The 16,203-nt window shown below is 46.5% G+C and overlaps 1 protein-coding gene across 3 annotated transcripts in view; it reads left to right on the top strand.

The window, feature by feature from the left end:
• LOC112238722 overlaps positions 1 to 15,238 on the top strand; it is an 82,505-nt gene extending 67,267 nt beyond the window's left edge. Inside the window, exons 11-13 of one of the 3 annotated variants that reach the window (XM_042326005.1) lie at positions 4,218 to 4,461; positions 6,429 to 6,497; positions 14,273 to 15,238. In XM_042326005.1, the coding sequence (XP_042181939.1) occupies positions 4,218 to 4,461; positions 6,429 to 6,497; positions 14,273 to 14,337 (378 nt within the window). In that variant the 3' untranslated portion in view covers positions 14,338 to 15,238. Of the gene's footprint in view, positions 1 to 4,043; positions 4,086 to 4,217; positions 4,462 to 6,428; positions 6,521 to 14,272 lie in introns of those variants that run through there. The other 2 variants (XM_042326006.1, XM_042326007.1) reach the window with 2 other exon arrangements.
• Positions 15,239 to 16,203: the final 965 nt, after the last annotated feature.

Raw genomic sequence — 16,203 nt, 5'->3', positions numbered from 1 at the left:
GGACGTTTCTTTTTTGTTGAGTTTATGTAGACACCCCTTCAAATTAGTAGATTTGTCTATTTCAGCCACACCCGTTGCTGACAGGTGTATAAAACCGAGCACACAGCCATGTAATCTCCATAGATAAAAACATTGGTTGTAGAACGGCCTAACCGAAGAGCTCAGTGACTTTCAACGTGGCACCGTCAGAGGATGCACCTTTCCAACAATTCAGTTTGTCAAATTTCTGCCCTACTAGAGCTGCCCTGGTCAACTGTAAGTGCTGTTATTGTGAAGTGAAAACTTCTAGGAGCAACAACGGCTCGACTGGGAAGTGGTAGACCACACAAACTCACAGAACGGGTCCATCGAGTGAGGAAGCTCGTAGCGTGTGAAAATCATCTGTCCTTTCGTCTGTTGCAACTCTCACTACTGAGTTACCTTCTGCCTCCGGAAGCAACATCAGTACAAGAACTGTTTGTTGGGAGCTTCATGAAATGGGTTTCCATGGCAGAGCAGCCGCACACAAGTCAAAGATCACCCTGTGCAATGCCAAGCCTCGGCTGGAGTGGTGTAAAGCTCGCCGCCATTGGACTCTGGAGCAGTGGAAGCACATTCTCTGGAGTTATAAATTACGCTTCACCATCTGTCAGTTTGACTGACGAATCTGGGTTTTGCAGATGCCAGGAAAACGCTACCTGCCTGAATGCTTAGTGCCAACTGTAAATTTTGGTGGAGGAGGACAAATGTTCTGGGGCTGTTTTTCATGGTTCGGACTAGGCCCGTTAGTTCCAGTGAAGTGAAATCTTAATGCTACAGAATACAAGGACATTCTAGAAGATTCTGTGCTTCCAACCTTGTGGCAACAGTTTGGGGAAGGCCCTTTCCTGTTTCAGCATGACAATGCCCCCGTGCACAAAGCGATGTCCATACAGAAATAGTTTGTCGAGATCGGTGTGGAAGAACTTGACTGGCCTGCACAGAGCCCTGACCTCAAACCCATCAAACACCCTTGGGATGAATTGGAAAGCCAGGCCTAATCGCCCAACATCAGTGCCCAACCTCACTAATGCTCTTGTGGCTGAGTGGCAGCAAGTCCCCGTAGCAATGTTCCAACATCTAGTGGAAAGCCTTCCCAGAAGAGTGGGGGCTGTTGTAGCAGCACTATTCCAACATCTAGTGGAAAGCCTTCCCAGAAGAGTGGAGGCTGTTATCGAAGCAAAAGGGGACCAACTCCATATTAATGAGATGTTTGACGAGCAGGTGTCCACATACTTTTAGTCATGTGGTGTATTCGTCTTTCCTCTCTTATCCATATCATCATTAAGAGTTGTTCAGTCCCACTGTCCAGCACACAGTACACAGCCCAGTACACAGCCCAGTACACAGCCCAGTACAGAGCCCAGTACACAGCCCAGTACACAGCCCAGTACACAGCCCAGTACACAGCCCAGTACACAGCCCAGTACACAGCCCAGTACAGAGCCCAGTACACAGCCCAGTACAGAGCCCAGTACACAGCCCAGCACACAGCCCAGTACACAGCCCAGTACACAGCCCAGTACAGAGCCCAGTACACAGCCCAGTACACAGCCCAGTACACAGCCCAGTACACAGCCCAGCACACAGCCCAGCACACAGCCCAGTACACAGCCCAGTACACAGCCCAGTACACAGCCCAGTACAGAGCCCAGTACAGAGCCCAGTACAGAGCCCAGTACACAGCTCAGTACACAGCCCAGTACACAGCCCAGTACAGAGCCCAGTACAGAGCCCAGTACACAGCCCAGTACACAGCCCAGTACAGAGCCCAGTACAGAGCCCAGTACACAGCCCAGTACACAGCCCAGTACACAGCCCAGTACAGAGCCCAGTACAGAGCCCAGTACACAGCTCAGTACACAGTCCAGCACACAGCCCAGTACAGAGCCCAGTACACAGCTCAGTACACAGCCCAGCACACAGCCCAGTACAGAGCCCAGTACACAGCCCAGTACAGAGCCCAGTACACAGCCCAGTACAGAGCCCAGTACACAGCCCAGTACACAGCCCAGTACACAGCCCAGTACACAGCCCAGTACACAGCCCAGACAGAGCCCAGTACACAGCCCAGACAGAGCCCAGTACACAGCCCAGACAGAGCCCAGTACACAGCCCAGACAGAGCCCAGTACACAGCCCAGACAGAGCCCAGTACACAGCCCAGACAGAGCCCAGTACGTCGCTCAGACAGAGCCCAGTACACAGCCTAGTACACAGCCCAGTACACAGCCCAGACAGAGCCCAGTACACAGCCCAGTACACAGTCCAGTACACAGCCCAGTACACAGCCCAGTACACAGCCCAATACAGACTCCAGTACACAGCCCAGTACACAGCCCAGTACAGAGCCCAGTACACAGCCCAGTACACAGCCCAGTACAGAGCCCAGTACAGAGCCCAGTACACAGCCCAGTACAGAGCCCAGTACAGAGCCCAGTACAGAGCCCAGTACACAGCCCAGTACACAGTGAACTCTGTCTGTTCTAAACAGGATTGACTACCAGGCTAACTCTCTGTCTGTCCTAAACAGGCTGGGCTACCAGACTAACTCTCCGTCTGTCCTAAACAGGCTGGGCTACCAGACTAACTCTCTGTCTGTCCTAAACAGGCTGGGCTACCAGACTACCTCTCTGTCTGTCCTAAACAGGCTGGACTACCAGACTACCTCTCTGTCTGTCCTAAACAGGCTGGACTACCAGACATGATCTTTATATAATGTTGAAGATATTTTAGGATGATACCTGTAGTCTTAATGCTTTAATAAGTGCAGTATTGTTCCCATCTCTGTGTCATTGTGTTGAATGCCCACTGGTATAAGAAGTCTATAGTTTACAGCTGTACATATCTCTGTTGCTTAATGATTTATGTAGCTTGAGGTTTGTGAGCTAGCTTTAAACCAGGGCTTTAGTTTTGAGAGGAGACAGGTTTGCTGTTGAGGACAGAGAAAAGAGAGAGGGAGGGAGGGAGGGAGGGAGGGAGGGAGGGGGAGGGAGGGAGGGGGAGGGAGGGAGGGAGGGAGGGAGGGAGGGAGGGAGGAGGGAGGGAGGGGGAGGGAGGGAGGGAGGGAGGGAGGGAGGGAGGGAGGGAGGGAGGGAGGGGAGGGAGGGAGGGAGGGAGGGAGGGAGGGAGGGGGAGGGGAGGGAGGAGGGAGGGGGAGGGAGGGAGGGAGGGGGAGGGAGGGAGGGGGAGGGAGGGAGGGAGGGGGGAGGGAGGGAGGGGGAGGGAGGGAGGGGGAGGGAGGGAGGGAGGGAGGGAGGGAGGGAGGGAGGGAGGGAGGGGGAGGGAGGGAGGGAGGGAGGGAGGGAAAAATTGTTGTTGTGTGTTTGTGTGACAGATGGAGAGTGTTGCATAAGAGAATAATATGGGGAAACGCCTGCAGGCTAAAACCTCTCAAAGACCCTACACACACGCTACACACACGTTACACACACGCTACACACACGCTACACACACGCTACACACACGTTACACACACGCTACACACACGTTACACACACGCTACACACACGTTACACACACGCTACACACACGCTACACACACGTTACACACACGCTACACACACGCTACACACACGCTACACACACGCTACACACCCGTTACACACACGCTACACACACGCTACACACACGTTACACACACGCTACACACACGTTACACACACGCTACACACACGGTGTGACACCGCCTCTCTCTCTGTCACCTTTAGGATCTGATTCGTAGGGACATCCTGTACTATAACGGCCTAACACTCTCTCCCTCCCTCTCGCTCTCCCTCTCCCATTCCCATTCCCTCTCCCTCTCCCTCTCCCTCTCCCTCTCCCTCTCCCTCCCTCCTCTCTCTCTCCCTCTCTCCCTCTCCCTCTCCCTCCCTCTCGCTCTCTCTCTTTCTCCCTCTCTCTCCTCTAGGATCTGATTCGTAGGGACATCCTGTAATATAAGGGCCTAACAACACCTCTCTCTCTAGGATCTGATTCGTAGGGACATCCTGTACTATAAGGGCCTAACAAAACCTCTCTCTCTAGGACCTGATTCGTAGGGACATCCTGTAATATAAGGGCCTAACAACACCTCTCTCTCTAGGATCTGATTCGTAGGGACATCCTGTAATATAAGGGCCTAACAACACCTCTCTCTCTAGGATCTGATTCGTAGGGACATCCTGTACTATAAGGGCCTAACAAAACCTCTCTCTCTAGGACCTGATTCGTAGGGACATCCTGTACTATAAGGGCCGTATCGACATGGACCGCTATGACGTGCGGGACGCCATCGACGGACGTGATGACGACTTCAACGTGAGCGTGAAGAACGCGTTCAAATTGCACAACAAAGACAGCGAGGAGCTCCACATCTTCCTGTCCAAGAAACAGGAGGAGAAGATGCGATGGCTCCGGGCTTTCCACGAGGAGAGAAAGATGGTGCAGGAGGATGAGAAAATCGGTTAGACACACACACACATTCCTACACATTCTTACACACTTACAGACACACACACACTCACACACACACATTCTTACACGTTCTTACACACTTACAGACACACACACACTCACACACACATTCTTACACACTTACAGACACACAGCCTCACACACACACAGTCTTACACATTCTTACACACTTACAGACACACACACACACTCACACACACACATTCTTACACACTTACAGACACACACACACACACACACACACACACATTCTTACACATTCTTACACACTTACAGACACACACACACACACACACATTCTTACACACTTACAGACACACACACTCACACACACACATTCTTACACACTTACAGACACACACACACACACACACACATTCTTACACATTCTTACACACTTACAGACACACACACACACACACACACATTCTTACACACTTACAGACACACACACTCACACACACACATTCTTACACACTTACAGACACACACACACACATTCTTACACACAGACACACACACACATTCTTACACACTTACAGACACACACACACACATTCTTACACATTCTTACACACTTACAGACACACACACACACACATTCTTACACATTCTTACACACTTACAGACACACACTCACTCACACACACACACACACACACACACACATTCTTACACATTCTTACACACTTACAGACACTCACTCACTCACACACACATTCTTACACACTTACAGACACACACACACACATTCTTACACACTTACAGACACACACACACATTCTTACACACTTACAGACACTCACTCACTCACACACACACATTCTTACACACTTACAGACACACACACACATTCTTACACACTTACAGACACACACACACACACACACACACACACACACACACACACACATTCTTACACACTTACAGACACACTCACACACACACATTCTTACACACTTACAGACACTCACACACACACATTCTTACACACTTACAGACACACACACATATATTCTTACACACTTACAGACACTCACTCACTCACACACACACATTCTTACACACTTACAGACACTCACTCACTCACTCACTCACACACACATTCTTAAACACTTACAGCCACACACACACACACACACACATTCTTACACACTTACAGACACTCACTCACTCACACACACACACACACATTCTTACACATTCTTACACACTTACAGACACACACACACACACATTCTTACACACTTACAGACACACACACATATATTCTTACACACTTACAGACACTCACTCACTCACACACACACATTCTTACACACTTACAGACACTCACTCACTCACACACACACACATTCTTAAACACTTACAGCCACACACACACACACACACACATTCTTACACACTTACAGACACTCACTCACTCACACACACACACACACATTCTTACACATTCTTACACACTTACAGACACACACACACACACATTCTTACACATTCTTACACATTTACAGACACTCACTCACTCACACACACACATTCTTACACACTTACAGACACTCACTCACTCACTCACTCACACACACATTCTTACACACTTACAGACACACACACACACATTCTTACACACTTACAGACACTCACTCACTCACACACACATTCTTACACACTTACAGACACTCACTCACTCACTCACACACACACACACACACACACATTCTTACACACACACACACACACACACACACACTCACACACACACACTTATATTCACTCACACACACACCGTTTGATGGTTATCAGTCACACATTTTGTACCTACTTGTGGTGATGTTAAATGTTCATTTTATAATGAACAATTATGTTCTATTCTATTTCTGTGCTGCCCGATATGCTTGCCGTCATGGTGTACTCTCTGCATTATTTCAAGGTTACCATAGAGCTTGTGTGTTTCAGGGTTTGAGATCTCAGAGTACCAGAAGCGTCAGGCAGCTCTGACTGTGAGGAAGGTATCTAAACAGAAAGGTGAGACAACACGAAGACACCAGGTGATTTACCTTTCTTTCTCTCTCGCTCTCTTCTCTCTCTTCTCTCTGACAGTCTGTCTTCTCATCGCTGTTTACTTACCGAGCCTTATACATACACGTTTACCTTGGTCTGTCACACACCCACACGCACACACACTCCGTACATACACACACTCACACGCACACACACTCCGTACATACACACACCCACACGCACACACACTCCGTACACACACACACGCACACACACTCCGCACACACACCCCACGCACACACACACCGTACATACACACACCCACACGCACACACACTCCGTACATACACACACCCACACGCACACACACTCCGTACATACACACACCCACACGCACACACACTCCGTACATACACACACCCACACGCACACACACTCCGTACATACACACACCCACACACGCACACACACTCCGTACATACACACACCCACACGCACACACACTCCGTACATACACACACCCCACGCACACACACTCCGTACATACACACACCCACACGCACACACACTCCGTACATACACACACCCACACGCACACACACTCCGTACATACACACACCCACACGCACACACACTCCGTACATACACACACCCACACGCACACACACTCCGTACATACTCACACTCCATACATACACACACCCACACGCACACACACTCCGTACATACACACACCCACACGCACACACACTCCGTACATACACACACCCACACGCACACACACTCCGTACATACACACACCCACACGCACACACACTCCGTACATACACACACCCACACGCACACACACTCCGTACATACACACACCCACACGCACACACACTCCGTACATACACACACCCACACGCACACACACTCCGTACACACACACACACGCACACACACTCCGTACATACACACACCCACACGCACTCACACTCCGTACATACACACACCCACACGCACACACACTCCGTACATACACACTCCGTACACACACCACACGCACTCACACTCCGTACATACACACACCCACACGCACACACACTCCGTACATACACACACCCACACGCACACACACTCCGTACATACACACACCCACACGCACACACACTCCGTACATACACACACCCACACGCACACACACTCCGTACATACACACACCCACACGCACTCACACTCCGTACATACACACACCCACACGCACACACACTCCGTACATACTCACACTCCGTACATACACACACCCACACGCACTCACACTCCGTACATACACACACCCACACGCACACACACTCCGTACATACACACACCCACACACACACACACTCCGTACATACACACACCCACACACACACTCCGTACATACACACACCCACACGCACACACACTCCGTACATACACACACCCACACGCACACACACTCCGCATACACACACCCACACGCACACACACTCCGTACATACACACACCCACACGCACACACACTCCGTACATACTCACACTCCGTACATACACACACCCACACGCACTCACACTCCGTACATACACACACCCACACGCACACACACTCCGTACATACTCACACTCCGTACATACACACACCCACACGCACACACACTCCGTACATACACACACTCCGTACATACACACACCCACACGCACACACACTCCGTACATACACACACCCACACGCACGCACACTCCGTACATACACACACTCCGTACATACTCACACTCCGTACATACACACACTCCGTACATACACACACCCACACGCACACACACTCCGTACATACACACACCCACACGCACACACACTCCGTACATACACACACCCACACGCACACACACTCCGTACATACACACACCCACACGCACTCACACTCCGTACATACACACACCCACACGCACACACACTCCGTACATACACACACTCCGTACATACACACACCCACACGCACACACACTCCGTACATACACACACCCACACGCACACACACTCCGTACATACACAGCACACATCACTCTTTCACCTACGCCTCTCACCATGTCTGACCTGATCTTCTGATTTACAACCATTCCAAGAGCGTCAAATCTAGTCACACATTATCTCCCAGAAGAGCCAAATCTAGTCACACATTATCTCCCAGAAGAGCCAAATCTAGTCACACATTATCTCCCAGAAGAGCCAAATCTAGTCACACATTATCTCCCAGAAGAGCCAAATCTAGTCACACATTATCTCCCAGAAGAGCCAAATCTAGTCACACATTATCTCCCAGAAGAGCCTTGTCAATCAAACGACTGCTAAACACCAATGAAAAGACAGGTTTTATGCTTCATGGTGAATATAATCTTATCTTGAAGTGAAAATGCAGAAGGTGTACAGAACGCCAGTTGGATGTGTGTTGTTTGCCATTGTTGATGTGATGTGTGATTTGTACCGTTAGATTCATCATAACAGATGTGTTGTTTGCCATTGTTGATGTGATGTGTGATTTGTACCGTTAGACTCATCATAACAGATGTGTTGTTTGCCATTGTTGATGTGATGTGTGATTTGTACCGTTAGATTCATCATAACAGATGTGTTGTTTGCCATTGTTGATGTGATGTGTGATTTGTACCGTTTAGACCCATCCTAACAGATGTGTGTAGTCTCTCTGTGAATGTTGTTTCTGATGACACATTCCTCAGTGTAGGTGCTCTATTTTTAGCTGCTGCTAAGGAGGCGCAAGTGTCAAAAGTAGTTTGCAATTTCGTCAATGGCATTTTTCCAGCCCTAATTCCAGGTTCCGCAATTTACCTGTCTACCATCAGCTGACTTGCGCTGAGGTGGGAGGGGTGGCAATATTTGAGCTGTGTCTTTAAAAAAAAGTGCAAAAGTGACAATTTCATGCAGCGCTAATGGGAAGTTATAAGAGCCAGGAAGAGCAGGTCTTAACAGTAACACAGTTGATAATGGGATGGATTTAGAGAGCGGAAGCACAGCCCATCCAGCCATGACCACAGTGTCCATGGAAGAGATGTGCCTTTTTATGCTGGTGAATCTCATATTTAGAAACATTAAAAGAATATATTGCCCCCCGCCCCGTCCCTCCCCATTTTGTTTAATTTGGTTTAAAAACCAGGTGTAGCCCTCCCCTTAATTAAGGCTGGTTAAGCATCATTGCGCTGGTGTGTCTGTTTATCCTGGACATTAGCCCAATAGCCTTGAGAAAATATTTACTAAATAAACTTATAAAAAAAAAGTAGAACAATAAAATAACAATAATGAGACTATATACTGAAGGTACAGGTTAGTAATGAGACTATATACTGAGGGTACAGGTTAGTAATGAGACTATATACTGAGGGTACAGGTTAGTAATGAGACTATATACTGAGGGTACAGGTTAGTAATGAGACTATATACTGAGGGTACAGGTTAGTAATGAGACTATATACTGAGGGTACCAGTTAGTAATGAGACTATATACTGAGGGTACCAGTTAGTAATGAGACTATATACTGAGGGTACAGGTTAGTAATGAGACTATATACTGAGGGTACCAGTTAGTAATGAGACTATATACTGAGGGTACAGGTTAGTAATGAGACTATATACTGAGGGTACCAGTTAGTAATGAGACTATATACTGAGGGTACAGGTTAGTAATGAGACTATATACTGAGGGTACAGGTTAGTAATGAGACTATATACTGAGGGTACCAGTTAGTAATGAGACTATATACTGAGGGTACAGGTTAGTAATGAGACTATATACTGAGGGTACAGGTTAGTAATGAGACTATATACTGAGGGTACAGGTTAGTAATGAGACTATATACTGAGGGTACAGGTTAGTAATGAGACTATATACTGAGGGTACAGGTTAGTAATGAGACTATATACTGAGGGTACTTAGTAATGAGACTATATACTGAGGGTACAGGTTAGTAATGAGACTATATACTGAGGGTACAGGTTAGTAATGAGACTATATACTGGGGGTACAGGTTAGTAATGAGACTATATACTGGGGGTACAGGTTAGTAATGAGACTATATACTGAGGGTACAGGTTAGTAATGAGACTATATACTGAGGGTACAGGTTAGTAATGAGACTATATACTGAGGGTACCAGTTAGTAATGAGACTATATACAGGGGTACAGGTTAGTAATGAGACTATATACTGAGGGTACAGGTTAGTAATGAGACTATATACTGAGGGTACAGGTTAGTAATGAGACTATATACTGAGGGTACAGGTTAGTAATGAGACTATATACTGAGGGTACAGGTTAGTAATGAGACTATATACTGGGGGTCCAGGTTAGTAATGAGACTATATACTGAGGGTATAGGTTAGTAATGAGACTATATACTGAGGGTACAGGTTAGTAATGAGACTATATACTGGGGGTACCAGTTAATAATGAGACTATATACTGAGGGTACCGGTTAGTAATGAGACTATATACTGAGGGTACAGGTTAGTAATGAGACTATATACTGAGGGTACAGGTTAGTAATGAGACTATATACTGGGGGTACAGGTTAGTAATGAGACTATATACTGGGGGTACAGGTTAGTAATGAGACTATATACTGAGGGTACCAGTTAGTAATGAGACTATATACTGAGGGTACCAGTTAGTAATGAGACTATATACTGGGGGTACAGGTTAGTAATGAGACTATATACTGAGGGTACAGGTTAGTAATGAGACTATATACTGAGGGTACCAGTTAGTAATGAGACTATATACAGGGGTACAGGTTAGTAATGAGACTATATACTGAGGGTACAGGTTAGTAATGAGACTATATACTGAGGGTACAGGTTAGTAATGAGACTATATACTGAGGGTACAGGTTAGTAATGAGACTATATACTGAGGGTACAGGTTAGTAATGAGACTATATACTGGGGGTCCAGGTTAGTAATGAGACTATATACTGAGGGTATAGGTTAGTAATGAGACTATATACTGAGGGTACAGGTTAGTAATGAGACTATATACTGGGGGTACAGGTTAGTAATGAGACTATATACTGGGGGTACAGGTTAGTAATGAGACTATATACTGAGGGTACAGGTTAGTAATGATACTATATACTGGGGGTACCAGTTAGTAATGAGACTATATACTGAGGGTACAGGTTAGTAATGAGACTATATACTGGGGGTACCAGTTAATAATGAGACTATATACTGAGGGTACCGGTTAGTAATGAGACTATATACTGAGGGTACAGGTTAGTAATGAGACTATATACTGAGGGTACAGGTTAGTAATGAGACTATATACTGGGGGTACAGGTTAGTAATGAGACTATATACTGGGGGTACAGGTTAGTAATGAGACTATATACTGAGGGTACCAGTTAGTAATGAGACTATATACTGAGGGTACCAGTTAGTAATGAGACTATATACTGGGGGTACATGTTAGTAATGAGACTATATACTGAGGGTACAGGTTAGTAATGAGACTATATACTGAGGGTACAGGTTAGTAATGAGACTATATACTGAGGGTACAGGTTAGTAATGAGACTATATACTGAGGGTACAGGTTAGTAATGAGACTATATACTGAGGGTGCCAGTTAGTAATGAGACTATATACTGAGGGTACAGGTTAGTAATGAGACTATATACTGGGGGTACAGGTTAGTAATGAGACTATATACTGGGGGTACAGGTTAGTAATGAGACTATATACTGGGGGTACCGGTACCGAGTCAATGTGCGGTGGTACAGGTTAGTAATGAGACTATATACTGGGGGTACAGGTTAGTAATGAGACTATATACTGGGGGTACAGGTTAGTAATGAGACTATATACTGAGGGTACAGGTTAGTAATGAGACTATATACTGAGGGTACAGGTTAGTAATGAGACTATATACTGAGGGTACAGGTTAGTAATGAGACTATATACTGGGGTACAGGTTAGTAATGAGACTATATACTGAGGGTACATGTTAGTAATGAGACTATATACTGGGGGTACCGGTACCGAGTCAATGTGCGGTGGTACAGGTTAGTAATGAGACTATATACAGGGGGTACAGGTTAGTAATGAGACTATATACTGGGGGTACCAGTACCGAGTCAATGTGCGGTGGTACAGGTTAGTAATGAGACTATATACAGGGGGTACAGGTTAGTAATGAGACTATATACTGGGGGTACCAGTACCGAGTCAATGTGCGGTGGTACAGGTTAGTAATCAGACTATATACAGGGGGTACAGGTTATTAATTAGACTATATACTGGGGGTACCGGTACCGAGTCAATGTGCGGTGGTACAGGTTAGTCGAGGTAATAAAGTCGAGGTTAGACACACCTGCAATGTGTTTATTCGTCAACACCAGCCCTTTCACACCACCGCCAGCTATTTTCCTCATAGTTTGGACTGTAAAAATAGCAAAGATATTTCCGACACAACCCAGGACCTATAGCACTACTACCAGCGCTAAGATTTACCACCGGGTTAGGCTAGTTACAATAGAGCCCTGGATGGGTCAGAACTGTGTTGTTCTGTGTTTGGTTTGGTGTGTCACAGTACTGTACTGTTCGGTGTGTGTGTGTGTGTGTTACATCTGTGTTTGACAGTAAATGTGTGTGTTACGTGGTTGGCACAAGGTGAAGTACTGCTCTTGAATTTTCAGATTCATTGTTAGATATCATCTTCAGAAAGAGGGTCTTGTTTTATGGACATGGTTTGAAAATGATAAAGGTATATCATTCATTAGAGTTTTGTTTACTGTAGAGATAATGCACCAAGATGCCATGGCAACTGATACGAAATCAGAACTACTATGATTACCAATGGCATTAGAGCATGTTGATCTAGTTCTATTTGACTCTCAAGGCTCTCCATAGAGAAACAGTGTCTCTAATCAGTTAGCAACACAATGACACTGTGTTTTTCAAGATGATGCCATGGCAACTTTTCAATTTTCCATCATCAAATATTGATTATTCACGGTTTGATATTGGCTGTGGAATAGTTGTTGTGATGCTCCTAGATTGTAGTCCAACAGCTTTCTGTTCTTTTCAATCTATTTTGATCGCGCTTACTTTCCTTAGTCTCGGGGTGCTATTCAATCAAACACGTAATCAGAAAAGCCGGAAAAACACGTGTCTCTCCATCGCCGTTGGTAACTCCAGATTTCATATTTGTGCTGGAAGAATGTTCTTTTTCCGGGTCCTCGTGTTTGCCTGATTCAGGGATTGTTTGAATAGCATCTCTAGTTTTCCCTTGTGTCATTACTAGAGCAGAGATGTGTATTTTCCATCCTCCAGCATCATCATATGATCATATATCATATCTGTCTAATATTATATGCTACAACAATAACACAGTGATGAACACTGTAGTACATAGTTGTAGTTGCCTGTTTGTTGTGAAAGCATGACTAGATGTCGTGTATAATGTTCTGTTTCTGATCCGATACTGACCATGTTTCTCTGGTTATCCACTTCTCCACCCCTTGACTTCTGCTCTCTACCTCTTCCCCTACTCTGCTCTCTACCTCTTCCCCTACTCTGCTCCTCCTTCCTGACCCCTACACTGTTCTCCTTCCTGACCCCTACTCTGTTCTCCTTCCTGACCCCTACTCTGTTCTCCTTCCTGACCCCTACTCTGTTCTCCTTCCTGACCCCTACTCTGTTCTCCTTCCTGACCCTACTCTGTTCTCCTTCCTGCCCCCTACTTTGTTCTCCCTTCCTGCCCCCTACTCTGCACCTGCCTTCCAGGTGTGAACAGATGCGTGCCCCCTCCTACCCCCTCCCCAGGACCCCCTACCCCTGGGACAGTATGACCTAACAGAGGACTTGGCACAAGCAGAGGTTTTTGAATTCAGTCAATCAAAACGAGGCCAGTCTCTTTTCTGGCACGACAATTCTACTAGATTAACAACGTTTGAGAAATAGAGAAACAGACTCTTTCCAAGGACCATCTATTTTTTTCTGAGAAACACTCAAAGTGTTTGGAAGGTTACATCATCGTCCTGTGAAGAAGAATTGACGAGGAAAAAAAGAACCACTGAAGGAAGGACCAATGATGTTTCATTGTGAGTTGTCACCCAGGAGACTGGAGAACTATGGATTCTAACTTCTTCACTTCATTCTAACTGTTCTTAGTTCTGAGTTCCAATGCTTCTCTACTCCAGTAGACACTCCTGTTCCATACTGAACTGTACTGTACAGGAATCTACTACTACATCCCTCAACCCCACCATCGCCATCTGAATGTCCTGGATTCATGGAGATAGCTTTTATTTTGTTCTTTTCAGGCTCTGGCATTTTTCCATATTTGAAGTAAGCATATTTAATGTTCCTTTACCAGAACTAGTGAGTCCACCTACCTACAGTACAGTATGATTGTGTAGATGACAGGTGTTGTGTTGATGTGTGTGTCTGTGAGGATTATGTTGTTGTGATTGTTGCCTGAGGTGCACTGTAATAATGAGGCTGAGGTGGCATCCTATTTCCTACATTGTGGGGTAGGGTGCCACTTTGACTGACAGGAGAGCTGTTGGCTGGTTCTGATGTTTCTCAGAAGTTCTGTTGTCAGCATCACCTGTCCCATCAAAGACTGGTCAGACCATCTCTCTCTCTCTCTCTGTCTCTCTGTCTCTCTCTCTTTTCTCTATCCCCTCTGTCTATCTTTCTGAAATAAACAGTACAAAATTAACAGTAAACAATACACTCGCAAAAGGAATAGAGACATTTCATATGTCATATTATGTCTATATACAGTGTTGTAATGATGTGCAAATAGTCTCTCTCTCTTCTCTTTACCCTTTATCTCTCTCTCATTTTCTCTCTCTGTCTCTCTCTCATTCTCTCTCTCTCTCCCTCCCTCCCCTCTATCCCTGTCTATATCTCTCCCTCTCTCTCTCATTCTCTCTCTCTCCCCTCCCTCCCCTCTATCCCTGTCTATATCTCTCCCTCTCTCTCTCTTCTCCCCTCTCCCTCTCTCTCTCCTCCCTCTATCCCTGTCTATATCTCTCTTTGCTCTCTGCTTCTCTCTCCCTACCTCTCTCTTCCCCCTCTCTCTCTGTTCCCTACCTCTCTCTCTGTTCCCTACCTCTCTCTGTTCCCTACCTCTCTCTCTGTTCCCTACCTCTCTCTGTTCCCTACCTCTCTCTCTGTTCCTACCTCTCTCTCTGTTCCCTACCTCTCTCTCTGTTCCCTACCCCTCTCTCTCTGTTCCCTACCTCTCTCTCTGTTCCCTACCTCTCTCTGTTCCCTACCTCTCTCTCTGTTCCCTACCTCTCTCTCTGTTCCCTCCTCTCTCTCTGTTCCCTCCCTCTCTCTCTGTTCCCTCCCTCTCTCTCTGTTCCCTACCCCTCTCTCTGTTCCCTACCTCTCTCTCTGTTCCCTCTCTCTCTGTTCCCTCCCTCTCTCTCTGTTCCCTCCCTCTCTCTCTGTTCACTACCTCTCTCTCTGTTCCCTACCTCTCTCTCTGTTCCCTACCTCTCTCTCTGTTCCCTACCTCTCTGTTCCCTCTCTCTCTCTGTTCCCTACCTCTCTCTCTGTTGTCTACCTCTCTCTCTGTTCCCCCTCTCTCTCTGTTCCCTACCTCTCTCTCTGTTCCCTCCCTCTCTCTCTGTTCCCTACCCCTCTCTCTGTTCCCTACCTCTCTCTCTGTGCCATCTCTCTCTGTTCCCTGCCTCTCTCGC

Source organism: Oncorhynchus tshawytscha, linkage group LG08 (assembly GCF_018296145.1).
Source record: "Oncorhynchus tshawytscha isolate Ot180627B linkage group LG08, Otsh_v2.0, whole genome shotgun sequence".
In the NCBI taxonomy this organism is placed as follows: domain Eukaryota; kingdom Metazoa; phylum Chordata; class Actinopteri; order Salmoniformes; family Salmonidae; genus Oncorhynchus; species Oncorhynchus tshawytscha.
Note: the sequence above shows the minus strand (reverse complement) of the source record. Positions and strands in the feature narration are given on the sequence as shown.